The sequence below is a fragment of the Corvus kubaryi genome, unplaced genomic scaffold (assembly GCF_017639235.1).
Source record: "Corvus kubaryi isolate FWS band 111438036 unplaced genomic scaffold, C.kubaryi_AGA036_p1.0 split3-37304, whole genome shotgun sequence".
In the NCBI taxonomy this organism is placed as follows: Eukaryota; Metazoa; Chordata; class Aves; order Passeriformes; family Corvidae; genus Corvus; species Corvus kubaryi.
In genome coordinates this window covers 3,737,155-3,751,453 of record NW_024582087.1, presented here as the reverse complement: position 1 = coordinate 3,751,453, position 14,299 = coordinate 3,737,155, and the positions used below count along the sequence as shown (strand labels likewise).

At 51.2% G+C, this 14,299-nt stretch overlaps 1 protein-coding gene across 5 annotated transcripts in view; it reads left to right on the top strand.

Moving 5' to 3' along the window:
- The window catches only part of EPHA10 (EPH receptor A10), a 46,233-nt gene extending 36,690 nt beyond the window's left edge, over positions 1 to 9,543 (top strand). For all 5 annotated transcript variants that reach the window (XM_042015616.1, XM_042015612.1, XM_042015614.1 and 2 more), the window contains 11 exons: positions 477 to 639; positions 1,734 to 1,842; positions 1,934 to 1,989; positions 2,743 to 2,868; positions 4,013 to 4,198; positions 4,888 to 4,949; positions 5,037 to 5,240; positions 5,717 to 5,866; positions 6,051 to 6,259; positions 6,344 to 6,508; positions 6,859 to 9,543. In XM_042015616.1, the coding sequence (XP_041871550.1) occupies positions 477 to 639; positions 1,734 to 1,842; positions 1,934 to 1,989; positions 2,743 to 2,868; positions 4,013 to 4,198; positions 4,888 to 4,949; positions 5,037 to 5,240; positions 5,717 to 5,866; positions 6,051 to 6,259; positions 6,344 to 6,508; positions 6,859 to 6,973 (1,545 nt within the window). In that variant the 3' untranslated portion in view covers positions 6,974 to 9,543. The remainder of the gene's footprint in view (positions 1 to 476; positions 640 to 1,733; positions 1,843 to 1,933; positions 1,990 to 2,742; positions 2,869 to 4,012; positions 4,199 to 4,887; positions 4,950 to 5,036; positions 5,241 to 5,716; positions 5,867 to 6,050; positions 6,260 to 6,343; positions 6,509 to 6,858) is intronic.
- Positions 9,544 to 14,299: the final 4,756 nt, after the last annotated feature.

The window sequence follows — 14,299 nt, the reverse complement described above, 5'->3', positions numbered from 1 at the left end:
ATGCCAGACTGTGGGGCCGGGACACTGCCCGTGCCGGACTGCAGGGCTGGGACACTGCCTGTGCCGGACTGTGGGGCTGGGATGCTCCTTGGGGCTCCACTGCCATTTGCCAATCCACACAGATTTGCTCCAGTACTCGAGTGGCTGCAGCAGGGGAGCAGGAAAGGGCTGGCTGATGCCACAGCTGAGCCTGGCACAGGCAGAAGTTGCTGTGCAGGGTGGCACAGCTGCTCCCCATCACCCCATCTTCTGCCTTCATGTCTTCATAGCATGATCCAGCTCCATCTGCCATTTCCTGTGACCTTCCCATGTAATTTCTGTTCATGAGACATCCAGTGAATGTATTTCTTTTAGAGGCTGGCTCTTTGGACAAGCTGTCCTGATGGGGCCCAAAGCTGAGGATACGGCTGTGCCGTGCCGCCTCCATGGCACAGCTGTCAGTCCAGCTCCATCTCAGGTATCTCATTATTTCACAGGATCAGAGAGATCAGAGTTACTCAACTGTGAAAACCACATCAACGGCCGTGACGGTCAATAACCTGAAGCCTGGTACCCTCTATATTTTCCAAATACGAACATCTTCGTCTCCAGACTACGGGAACTACAACCCTGGCATTGAAGTGGAGACACTGGCAGAGTGTAAGTGCAGCAGGGCTCATGTCCCTGTCAGGGCTCTGAGCTGGGCCCTGGGGACACTGTGCTTGCAGCTTGTGCCCCAGCTGCTCCTGGTTTCGTGAAGCAGCATCTGTTCCTCTGGTTCTGCTTCTCCAGGTCTAAGGGCCACTACTGTCCAGGAGCTTACTTTCCCTCGCATTTTCCCACTAGATTTTGATGAGGTTGGTCCTGCTGCCCTTCCTGTCCTGGGGGAGCCTGTCCTGGCTCTTCCCAGTGAAGAGTCAATGAGGGCAGCTACTCTCTGGCTTCTTTCTCATGAGGAGGCTGGGACAGTCTCTGCTGTTTGGCTGAGATTGCCCAAAAACATGCTTAGCTCTTGACTGCTCCCTGCCTCCCGCTGCTGTCCTGGCTCTGGAGGCACTTGGCTTGTCTACTGCTTGGCTGGCTCAGGGCAGCCAGCATCAGTGTTATCTGCTGAGACTTCTTTTAAATTCCCATTCGTAACTGTGGTCCAAAAGCTTCTTATTTCACTAGAAGAGGGCTCGAGGGATGTTGGGCTTCAGCACAATCCCCCATGCTGGCTGGAAGTGTGAGGCTGAGCTGGCTGGCTCAGAACAGCTCCCACAGATTGTGTTTAACAGGGCTTTAAATTGCCTTCATTTGCCACACAGAAGACATTTCAGAATGAAATGAAGCCAATAAAGATTTTATAGAGAATGTAGCTATCCAATACCCCTGTTTGCAAAAGCAGGAGGAAAAGGGATTAATGTGATGAAAGAAAACTATTTGTAAGCCATAAATTTTGATATGTTCCTCTGATAAACAGGAATCTTCCTCAGCTCTGATTAACAAAACCAGGAGCTGGTGCAGCAGTGCTGGGTTGCTCCGTCTGTGCCTGCAGCACTGCCCAGCATGTTGGGCTGATACCACCAGCTTGGGCTCTTAAAGCTGAACCAGAATGTGAATTGTTGTGAGGATGGTGAAAAGCAGCTGGGTGGCTACTTCCACAGGCCTTCTGGAGGGCACAGGCTGGCCATGGGAGCAGTGACCAAGGCAGCTCCTCTCTTTGAACCTGCCCCAGAGCACGCTGATGACTGGCTCTGCTTCCCTCCCGGCAGTGACAGTGGCCTCCAGTGAGCAGAAGCCTGTCCTCATCATCACAGTGGTGGCCATTGCGGGGCTGACAGTGCTGGTGTCCATGGTGATTGGTGTGATGGTCTGGAGGAGGTGAGCAGGGCCAGGCACGGTCCAGGAGGGTTTGAGCTGGGGTAAGGGGCTGCTGCCCAGGTGCTGGTGTGCATCTTCATTCTCTTTGCAGGCAGTGTGGGTACAGCAAAGCCAGCCAGGATGGGGACGAGGAACTGTACTTCCACTGTAAGTGGCCCAGCCATCGTGACTGGTGTGACTGTGGGGATCCCTGTATTTATCATTGTTAATAACCCACCAAAGCAGCCCTGAGTTCTCACTTTTGAAGTGTTGTCATCCTGTGTTATCCCAGAGCAGGGGCCAGCACAGCAAGGCTCTCCAAGGACCATGGTCTTGACAGCTTCATGTGCCAATGTCTGTCCTTCCTGTGTGTGGGTCACTGCGTGCCAAAGGAAATGGGGCTGCTTGCAGCTTTCCATGGGGTGTATAAATTATTCCGTCAGTTTCTCATGAACGTGAGCAAAGAGCTTTGTTTTCTGGGGCTACTCTGGATTATTGAGCAGCAATAATTTTACAGACAACAGTTGTCAGAGGGAATCCAGATGTCGGGATTGATGAGTTTATTTGATTCCTGGCATATGCCCATGGAGTGCACACATGCTCTTCTGTTCCCCAAAGCACCTCGGAAGTAGAAGGCCCTGCCTCGACCATTTCACCTGGCTTTGGAGGGTGAAGGAGCGAAGGGGCTGCTCTCCTTTACCCAGGGGTTGTGGTAGTGGAGCAGAGCAGTTGGATTCACTTAATCCTAAAAAAAATTCTTAGAAACCTTAGAACTGAGTCTTTTGCTTTGCTTATTGAAAGGTGGCACATTGGTCATGCCCACAGACCAGGAGACGGATAAGCTGGGATAGTGTTTCCCAGGATGGGTGGGTGGAAGCTCTGATGAGCCCCTCTCATCCGCCCTTTTTGCCTTTCCTGCAGTTAAAATACCAACCAGGAGGACATACATCGACCCCGACACCTGTGAAGACCCCATGCAGGCTGTGCACCTCTTTGCCAAGGAGCTGGATAATGCCAGCATCAAAATAGAGAGGATTATCAGGACAGGCAAGTTCCACAGGGTGGTGACTGTGCCATGGGCTGTGCTGGTCCCCTTTTGCTCCCAGCAAATGGCAGTGCCATGACATTGCTCCAGTCTTGGGGGTACCTGCCTGCAGTGGAGGATGGGAGTGGGGCTGGTGAGGATTTTGTCCAGAAGCTTTGTTCCACATTCCTGGTATTTTCCTGAGGCACTGAACACAGCCAAGCAAATGCCACACGGACCAGAAAGCATCCGCAATTACCTGCATCTGGGCAGTTTGACAGCAGCATGAAAACTATTTATAAATATGTGAACCTAATGATTTATCGATTTACATCAACTTCACTGCCTAAAACTTAAAAGCAAATTAAAATCCCCTGACTGGACCCTAGAGCCTTAATGGCTACTGTGTGCCAGAACGTGAGAAACATGATCATTCTTTGTCATTTCTTTTCCTAAAGATAAATTCAGCTGTAGCAGCAGCAGAGGTGGAGGAAGGGAGGAGGGAAGGGCTTTGCCTGCAGCTGAAGGACAGTGTTGAAGGGGAGAGGACACAGAGGAGGGGACAAGGTTGCCTCTGAACTGCAGCGTGGAGCAGCTCAGAAGAGTCCTGTGTACCTTTCATGAGCAAACTGGTGTTTGAAAAATCAAGAAAGAAACTAGTAAGGAAGACATTTAAATCTAAGGAATTTGGGATTGTGTTTGTCTCACTGCTGACATAACAAGAACCTGATTTTCAAATCAATAAAGCTATTCATAGCTACACACTTCATGCTGTAAAGCCAATAGTTTTTTTATGTTGGGAATTCCGTAGCTCCTGTTGTGGAGTGCATGGCTGTGCAGTGGGATGTTCTTCCTGCAGGAACCCTCCAGCCCTGCTGTGTCCAGCTCTGTGGGAAGTAGACCCTGCACTGCCAAGCCAGGAGGCAGAACTAGGCAGGCCCAGAGCATGAGCTCGGTGGCGGGGGGTTCCTCCTCCTCTCATGGGATAAAACATGATTATGCACTGAAGCAGAGGGTGGAGAGAACAGCTGAGAGGCTCTGGAGATGGCCGAGGGTCAGTGGCCATGCAGAGGAATGGCACGATCCAGGGCAGGTGCTCAGGATGGCGTGGTGTGAGTGGCAGCTGTCCTGCCATGGATCTGTTTAACCCGTTTCTCTGCTGCTCAGGAGAATTTGGGGAGATCTGCCGGGGGTGCCTGAAGCTGCCCAGCAAGCGCGAGCTGCCGGTGGCCATCCAGACGCTGCGGGCAGGCTGCTCGGAGAAGCAGCAGCGCTCCTTTCTGGCTGAGGCCTGCACCATGGGCCAGTTTGACCACTCCAATGTCATCCGCCTGGAGGGGGTCATCACCAGAGGTATGCGGGTCCCGGGAGGCTCCTGTGCAGGAATGGGCTTAAACTGCTGCATTGGAGAGGTGACCTGGTGCTAGCGGTGCAGTTGGCTACCTGGAGACCAGCTATTCCCACGTGTATCAGCTGGGTTTGCATTCTGGTGATTAATAAAAAGCTTCCAGCTAGATTAATAAATGCAGGTAGTGGGACCGGCTTAGCAGCCAAACATGTATGCTCTTAATAAAAGTAAATTGAAGTGAGATTCTACAGGTAAAACAGATGAGACTGACTGCTCCAGCTCTCTCCCATGAGCGTGTGTGTGGAACCAGGCTATAGATGTGATAGTTAAATGGATATTCACATAAATCCAAAGAAACCAGAGCACGTGAGCTGATTCTAACTAGGCTTTTTATTAGGAAAGGAAGTATTCTGGCTGAGCTGGTTGCTTTTGCTTTCACTGGGCTGTGCTGTCCTTTGTAATGTGCTTCAGAGTCCTGATGAAAGGAACTTCTGATACTGGAATCCATTCCTAGCTGGGAATGACAGGGAAGCCTTGGACCCAGTGCTCATTATAACCTGGCTGAGATAATGTCCTTATCTCCCCCAAAAGCCAGGCAGTGCAGGGCTTGGCACCTGGATTTCTAACCCTTGTGGTGTCTGAACTGCCTGAGTGATGGCAGCCCTCATGCGGTGTTGCTGGTCTGTCTTTGCAGGGAGCACCATGATGATAGTGATGGAGTACATGGGGAACGGCCTGCTGGACTCCTTTCTCAGAGTGAGTACTGGGGTGTCTGCCCAGCTTGGGCTCTCTTGGCCATGTTCCCATTGCTGACCTTTGGCTTTTTCTCCTCCGCTTTCACAGAAACACGAGGGGCAGTTCACAGTCACCCAGCTCATCTGCATGCTGCAGGGCATAGCCTCTGGCATGGCGTACCTGGCAGAGATGGGCTACGTACATAAAAGCCTTGCTGCCCACAAGGTCCTTGTGAGCACCAGCCTGGCATGCAAGATCACTGGGTTCAGACGTCCAAAGGAAGACAAGATGGAAACCATCTTCTCCACCATGGTGAGCTGCATTTCCACATTCTGTTGTCAACACTTTTCCTAGGCTCCCATTTCTTTCTTCAAGTATGAACAGGGACTCTGCATACTTGAACTTCTTTCTCAGGTAGAAATCCAATATGTTTGGCCAGGGAACTGCACAGCAGTGGCCTGGCACCATGCCTGCTCCGGCCACAACCCTGCTGCAGAGGGACTTGTGTTTGTACAATTGTGAGGTGTTTTCATTAAATATGAATGTACAAAATGCCATCAGCTCTTCCTGGGGACATTCTCCTCTCCCATTAATATTTCAGGACTCACACTTCCATGTAGCATACAGTTGCAGTGACATAAATGTGCTCATGGCACATGGGTTTGCTCAGTGTCCACCCTGTGATGCCAGGCAGGGCATGATGAATGGTGAATGGCTGCCCGGGAATTGCCAGCATTGGCTACATCCCGCTGGGCAAGTACATCATTCCTGCCCTTCTGCCTGTCCAGGGTGGGAAGAGCCTGGTGCTGTGGTCAGCCCCTGAGGCCATCCAGTATCACCACTTCAGTCCTGCCAGTGATGTGTGGAGCTTCGGAATCGTCATGTGGGAGGTCATGTCCTATGGCGAGAGACCCTACTGGGACATGTCCCACCAGGATGTGAGTCCCCTGCAGCTGCGTGGTGGATGATTGCTGATGGAGTGTGGTGGCTCCGTGATGTGTGGAGGAGCTGTTACTGCTCCTGGGTGGGATGTGAGGAGGGAGGCTTGCCCCAGGGGTTCGCCCCAGGGTTTGCCTTCGATTTGCATCGCAGCACCTGACCCCAGCGCCTCACCTCCTGCAGGTGATGAAGGCTGTGGAGGATGGGTTCCGCCTGCCTGCCCCGGCAAACTGCCAGCCACTCCTCCACCAACTGATGCTCAACTGCTGGCAGAAGGACCGCAGCCAGCGGCCCAAGTTCTCGCAAATCCACAATGTCCTGAGCAAGTTGGTGCAGAGCCTGGAGCCCCCGAAGTGCCCCAGCTCCACATGTCCCAGCTCCATGTGCCCCAGGTGACCACCCTCTTGCCACACCTGCCCATCCCCCCTCTGCTGTGCCATGCCCCACTCCCTCTTCACCACCCTCTCTGTTGGCAGGTCCCATGGCATGTCCATCCCCCTCTCCGAGAGAACCTTCTCAGCCTTCCCATCTTTTAGCTCTGTGGGTGAGTGGCTGGAAGCAATAGAAATGGGCAGGTACAAGGACAACTTCACTGCTGCAGGCTACTGCTACCTGGAGTCGGTGGCCAGGATGACGGCCCAGTAAGTGACCTGTTCTTCTGGCTGTAGCCTTGTGTTGTGGGTGCAGTGAGAGCAATGTTCCCTGCCCCTGCCAGACAGCAGAGCCAAATCCAGTGTGATTTACTGATAAGCTGTTGTGCTGCAGCACAGGGCGGCGGGGTCAGAGCTGTCCCACGCATGGTGTGCTACAGGCTCCTGTTAGCCCGCAGTGCCTGGTCAGCGTCAGTATTGCTTCGGCTGGGACAAAAGGTTGGGGATTTCTTACTTGTGCATGTCTGGAACATGTGCTGTCTGGCCTGGAAGCAGTCAGTGTTGGGGCATGTGGTGGTTAGAGCTGGTTTGTCCTGGCTGATGTGGGGCTCATTTTGCAGAGACATCCTCAGCCTGGGGATCACGCTGGCAGAACACCAGAAGACCATCCTGAGTGGGATCCAGACCCTCCGGGCCCAGGTCATCCAGATGCATGGCCGAGGCGTGCAGGTGTGAAGCAATGTCCTGCAAAGGTGCAGAGCACCGGCCCAGCACTCCCGGTGAGGAGCGGCCCGCTGGCCCCAACCAGCCCCATCTCTGAAGCCTGGTGGTCTCAGATGGGCTGTGGGAATAGCTGGGTGCTGCCAAACACGTGGCAAGAAAGCAGGGCTTCTGTCCCCTGTGCCGGGGCAGCCCAGGATTCCTGGGATGGTGCAGCGTGCCTGGGTGGACATGGCTCTCCCCAGCACTGTTTTGTAAGATGAGTCAAACTGTATTGATGCCATTTCATGTGGTAGTTGAGTTCACAGGGTGGGATGGACCTTTTTGCACTGTCTTAATCCAGAGCCAACATTTCTGTATCTAGCATTCTGCTGGTGAATCCTTGGGTACTTTTATGCAACCTGACAGATCACAGCAACCCCACAAGGAGTTTTTATTGCTTTTATATTTAGAGAGCAGATCTCACCCAATGCCCAACTCCTGGAAGGTGACTTTCCCCATCTGTGCTGAAGGAAACTCTTTCCAGTCGCATCCCTTCTGCACCGTGAATTACTTTGCCAAGTGTTGACACCTCAGTTGGTGAACAAAACTAAATATTCTCCAGTAAAGTGTGGAGGAAATGGTGCTGCATCCATGCAACCCAGGGCACACCCGCACTTTGTTTTGTGAGCATGGTGCTGCCTGCCTGGCATGCCAGCAGCTCCCATAGCTGCAGCCTGATCCCTGAGAAGACATAAATAGCATCTTAATAATACAACTTTCCTGGAAGTTAGTTAATTAAGTGGGTCTTTGCAGCTCTGTGTGGAGTTTTGTAAGGCTTTTATTATGATCTGTAAGTATCTCAAGTGAGTTATTAAAGCTGAAAGGCAAAGATTTACATAGGGGATGAAGGCTGTGGGAGATGCTCAGAATCTGGTTGGAACTCTGCTCCAGTCAGACCCTCCTGTTAGTCTGCTCCAAGAGGATTAGGATCTGAATGAGGATTGAGTGAAGGGCCCCCTTGGGCTGGCATGGTGACCACTCTGCCCAGGTGAGTGCTGCATATGCTCTGGGGAGTTTGTTGCTCTCTGGGGAAAACGAGATCTCTCCTTCCTGCCCCCTCTGCAGTTCAAGCTATGCTCCCTCCCCAATGTCTCTTGGTTAGTATTTTTAGCAGAAATAAATTCTCTAAGTTTGGCCCATGTCCAGGCAGGTTGGTCACTTGCCATCCCGCTGTTTCCCACCCTGAAGAGGAATAGCAGTGAACCGAGCCCTGCATTTAGTGAAATGCCTGATCCCAAGGATCAAGTGCAGTTTGTGTACTCTCTGTGTTTACATTTTATCTCTAGAGAAAGTATATTACAGGTCTCTAGGCAGGGGGTTGAACTAGCTTGATTCTGGATCTTCTCTCCCCTCTCCCTGATCGTACTGTCTGTTGGGATGCAGGAGCCATGCTGGGAAGTTGCTACTAGAGGAGCTGGCTCCAGGCTGGTTCATCTGCTCTCAAGGAGGTCTGGAGACATCTAGGGCTTGGTGATGAGATGACAATGTGCCTCAGTTTGGAAAACAGACCTGGCCATGAGCAGGCAGCAACATGTTCCCTTGAGTCCCCCAGAACAGACCCTGTCTCCAAAATAAGGAATGTGACAAGGCGTTGGCTCTGGGTGCCACTTGTGGCCACTGGAATCTGCTCCTCTGTCCCTCTGGATGTTGCCCAGCTGAAAAGGGATAAACCTTAACACAGTTATCTATGGTCATGGCTGTTTCCCTGGGCTGTGGTGGCTGGTAGCTGGCCAGGGGCTGTTGCTCCTGTGTGAAGTAGCTGTGGCTGTGTGGAGGGGTCCCACAGGAGCTGAGCTCTGGGATGGTCTCCAACTCAGCAGAAATGGGAGTCATCAGCTTTCCTGGTCTCTCTTTCAAGAAAGGAAAGGAAAGCCCCCCATGGAAGCAGCCTTCTAGCCCAGCTTTTTGCAACAATAAACACTTCTAATTGATCTCCTCACCAATATGAGATAACAAACTTTGTAGATTAAGCTATAGATTGTTCTTACGATATTAAAATTAACTTGCATCCTCTCAGCTTCTCTCCTTGGGGAAGTAGTATAATTAAATTAATCAGCAATGCTGTTTTGGATCTGCAAGGGAAATGCCTCAAAATGACCCTGGTCTCTTCCCATCCAGCCTCTGAAATGTCATGAGGCTTTTGCCTCCTCCAAGGGCCGGGAGAGCCCCAGTCCTGTTGGAGCAGCATCTGCAACACTCCCCTCACAAGAAATCAAGTGGGAATCAAATTGGTTCATCTCCAGATGCTTTTATATTCATTAGCCACATGTTAAGTACTGTAAATACACACTTGAGGAGTCAATATATATTTTTATAAGCTTGAGACAAATGTAATATTATAAGGGACTCTGTGTGCATCTCATGTTTGAACTATAGTCAAACATCTCCAGGGAATCAGTTGGTTTGGAATATTTAATAATTATAATAATAATAGTTATTATAAATGCTAATAAAATTTATTGACATTTTTGTTAATTTTGTATTTATTGAACTACAGTTGAAGCTGGCAATAAAGAGATAAGTAAATATCTGAGTAAAACCAACCAGTAATCCTGCCCTGGTTTGTCTATGTGGGTCATTTCAGGGGGAAATGCTGCTTTATCAAGGGTGCCATGTGGAGTGTAATGGACAGTTGTAGTAGCATCAAGGTGTGAAGTGATGCCTTGTTTTGTTAAATAACACCTATGCTAAGGTGGGAGCCTGTGCTCTGGCTGTAGAGTGGCTGGAGGGGGTAGTTTCTTGCTACTGACACTTTATAGGGGGGACAAAAGCATCTTTGCTGGTGTATGTTGTGTGGTCAGAAAGGTGCATGGCCTGGCCTGTGGGCCTAGGTGCTGTTCAGGCAGGTGGGAATCCCTCCCATCACCCCTGGGACCGGATAACCTTGGACATGCTCGCAGTGTGGAGCTGTCAGTGTAGTGGTCAGTCTGATACAGGTGCTAGTGTGTAAGTGTGGAGATGTTGCTGAGCAGGGGGAAAATGCTGCAGAGTTCCTGCACTCAAAGCATGTAATTAATTGTTTTATTGAGTAAATGAAAGTTGTGTATGGCCAGCACATTAAATGCAAACTCAGCACAAACAACGATATTTAAAAATGATTTGATGTGACTTTCACTCGTTCCCATCTCTTTTTTCCGGGCTGTTCAATGCCCAGGAACAGGCACAGGTGCCCTGGTTGGTGTGGTGACAGCAGTGACAGCTGCTGGGAAAGGACTGAATGGGTGCTTAGAATGGGTGAAGTCTATTTGCCTTCTGTCAATCAATTAATTCAGGCAGCCTTCGCTTGGAGCCTGGCTGGGGCTGTACTGGCACTATAAAGAAATAATTAGAGTTCTGGAGCAGAGTGATGAACAGTGGATTCCCAGTCACAGCCAACCAGAGGCAGATTTTGCCAAGTTATTGGCAGTTGTGCCTCCTTGTAAGATGCGGAGATGGGTTTGTCTCTCTTCTGTGACCTTCCTGGCACCGTCTCTGCTGGAAGCTGTGGGACACCTCCTGTCCTGGCTGCACTGGAGGCTGGCACCCCTGTGCCAGCCCTGCACACTCTGCACCAGCCCTGCACCCCGCTCAGCCCCACACTGTACCAGAGGATGTGGCTCTGGTGAAGGAGGAGTCAATAAGCCATTATGGCTCAGACAGGGAACCCCAATGTGCAGCAGTGCTGTCAAGGACGGGCTCAGCACTTGGCAGGTGCTGATCATATGGGGAATTTTTAAAATAAAACATTCGTTGCATGGTACTGGTGAAAGCAGCTGCCACAACATCCAGCTGGCACCACCAGCAGGTCCCTGTTTTGGGGAGAGCAAGGGAGGAGTGAGGGCTCCTTCTCCTGCCCCTCACTCCCATGCAGCAGCCTCAGACAGGAAATCCATCACCTTCCCCCTTCCTCTTCTGGACATTCGCTGCAGAGAGGCTGCGCAGACCCATCTCTTCTGTGGAGGCCAGGATGAGCCACTGCTGCTGTGAGAGCAGAGTGCTGGGGTCAGATGAGCTCGGCCTTGCTGCCACGTGTCCCCATCTTGCCCATACAGGAAGGATATGGGTGAGAGGAGGGCAATGCCCAGGGAATGTTAGAAAGAACCTGGGTCTGGAGGAAGAGCAAGATTTGAATATGAATAATTTCTAATTATCAGGAAGAGCAAGTGCCATCTATCATGGTGTAGTGGTTTGGTCCAAAATACTCATTACTGTTTATCTTCTGTGAGATAAGAATTAGGAGAAATGCAAAGCAGGCACCAATCTTGAAAGAATATAAAGAAGTTTATTAACAGACCTAAAAGAAGGGGAAAAAAAAATTATGCCACCTTCAGAGCTCTCCTCCTCCCCCCACCTTCCTCCCTTCTCCCACTGACAATGTAAAAAGACAACCCTTAAGATGTTCAGTCTGTTTACCACTTCCATAATAACCTTGTTCACTCCATTTAGAAAGAGAAGTATCTTCTTGCTCATGCTATGAAAACATTATCACAACGAGACAGCCGCCCACTTCCAAATATTGTTCAGTCCATTTAGGAAGAGGAGTCTCTCTGCCTGCGTGTGAGTCCTTTCCCCCGACTTGCAGCTTTTCCCGCAACTGCTTTCGAGGATCCACTCTTGAAGCTTTTTGGGGTACAATTTTAAGGTTGAGCCGTTCAGAAACAAAAAACAGAGGCCCTTGTCCTTCCTGGGAGCAAAGGGTCTTCATCATCTTCATCGTTAGGACTATCTCTGGGAGCATCTCTAGGAACTGAGGTTTTCTCCTTTCCTGTTTGGAGCAAAAGTCCTCATCTGGTCCATCTCTCCCTGTCTAAACTTCTCATGAAATTACAGCTGCGTCAGCATCTCCTATCTCAGTGCAGGTGCTTTTGCTCACGAGTTGAACACTCCACCCCCCATATCTTCATGAAATTACAACGGGTACTCTGCTATAGCATAGCTTCACAACAGACTTTCAGCTTTAAGCATCTCCTCTCTCTCTTCCCTCAGGTTTTCAGCTCTTCACAGCACTAAAAGGGTTAATCTCGCCTCAGCCTTGCAGCTGGAATGTCCCTTATCGCTGTTGGTTACCTGACCTCTGCCGGACAGAGGTGCGGCTTTTGCTGAAATCTTGGCCGCAGTGGAGAGGGGGTGGTTCCGAGCCGCTCTGGCTGCCACAGCCCTGCTGGGGGGGTCATCCTGGAGCCGTGGCCCGGCCCGGCCTGGCCCAAGCAGGGCCTGGCCGGGCCCACTGGCCCCCACACGGGGCCTGCAGCCACCTGTCCCAGCGCCGGAAACGAGAGAGAGCTTGGGGGGGAGTTTGTCTATTCTTAAATGTGGATCACAGAGGCGGTCACAACTTTAAGTGGCTTCGAGAATTGTCCATATTCAAACTGGCCAGCTGATAGGTTCTATCAGGTCCCAGAGGAAGCTGTAAGCACCCTTTAGCAAGGACATCCCTTCCGGGACTCTCCTTGCTAACCTATGACACATGGTAATCAACGATCTGTCAGTTCAAGTGTCACCAGGACGGGTGCTTCTTTCCTCCTTCTATTCATCTCCCGCAGTCTCGGTGTGCCTGAAGAGCACTGCACAGGCTGGGACACAGCCAGACCTGTGCTGCTCCTCCTGCCCCAGGAAGGACAGGTTCCCAGTACCACACTGGGCTGTCCCCAGTGCTGTGCACCACCCACCTCGGCCGGGACAAGGTGGGTGCACCCATACTGGCCAGCCAAGGGGTGCCCATGGTGACACAGATGCTGGGGTTTGTGGCCCAGCTGAGGCAGCCTTGGCACAGAGCCTCGGCGCAGTGCTGGGTGAAATTTTCACAGGGCTGGGTGACATTGGCACAGGGCTGGGTGCCAGCCAGCAGCACCCACCAACCCCGCCATAGGTAACCTCAGCTGCACCTGCACTTGCGGCTTGCCACTTAGAGTGGGGCCGTCTGCACAGTGGCAAGAGCCACCTGGAAGGCACAGGAGCCTTTTAATTACACAGTTATAAATAACTTCAGCCTTTTTATCTTCCTGAGGCTGAAAAGCACCTTCAGCGTCAGACAAAGCAGCTGTTATCACTCGGTGCTGCTCCTGGGCAGCTGCCACCCCAGAAGGGGCACAGACAAAAGCAGAGGAGCCATACTGTGTCAACAGGTCTAGATGTGTCCCAGAGTCAGTCATGGCATGGGCATAGCCACTGCTGAGGGAGCTAGAGCTTCCTTTTTTCTGCTACCTCAGAGCCCCAATAGCAGGAGCAAAGGGGAAGGAGGAGAGACAGGAGGTTGTTCAGAGGTGTCTGGAGTTTCTGTAACAATGAAGAGCACTTACACAGTGTTCTCCCCAGGCACCTGCTCCCACACCCCTTTTTTTAAGGATGATGTCTAACTTAGAGGATGTCAGTAATTAAAAAGTCATTTTAATGAGCTCTGGTTTATTGACAGACCAGACTTTCAGGAGTCGGTCGTGCCAGGAGGACTGTTGCACCACTGTTCATAGAACTCTCTGAAGAACAGTCACTTTTGGTGGTGCTGCACAGCTGTCAGTGCTGTCCCCACCACAGTGGCAGTGCCAGCTCTGTGATGTAGAGCCAGGGTTATCCCCCTGCCTGCTCTGTTGCTGGGCACCTCCTTGGGTGCTGTGACAAACCCCTGGCACCTGCAGCATGTGGGGAGCTGCCCTTGCTCTGTCCTGTGTGGTGGAAGCCCAGCTTACTGGTGTATGTGCAGCCATAAACATTTCCATTAACTCCCACAGGATTTAAATTCCATAATGGGGCTGAAATAAAGCAGCAGCATCTCCTCCCTGTGGTAGCCCTCAATCATCTGTTCCAGAGGCATCCTGGGGAAACGTCTGGAAAGAACTTAGGACTGGGCAATTCAGGTTTTTCTTGCAAGTCCTTTCTGTATAATGAAGCCTGTTCCTGCTGACATGTTCCCAGGGGAATGCTGTGTCTCAGTTCGCTGGAAGCTTAATACGGCTCAGGTGTGATGGAGCAGCAGTGGGACAGCAGCCAGTGCTGCCAGGGCCTGTCTGACTCAAAGCCCTGTGGCTGCAGGGCCAGGGACTAGAGCATAGAGGAGACATGCACTCCTGGAGTCCTGAGCATGGAGGTAGTGGGGCTGTCCCTTCAGGCAGCCATAGCGATGGCAACTCAGCCCTGGGGGTTTATGCTGTTAAATATTTTTAAGTGAGTTCTATTAAACACTAGGAGGCAAAAAGATTAAGAGGGCAATGAAAAAGCTTTTTGTGAGATTTAGGTGTTCCTGGGTGATGGCAATTGTGTGTTGGATAAATGGCTGTTTGTGACTGTAAATACAGTCTTCCAGGGTAATGGAATGTACAGCAGGAA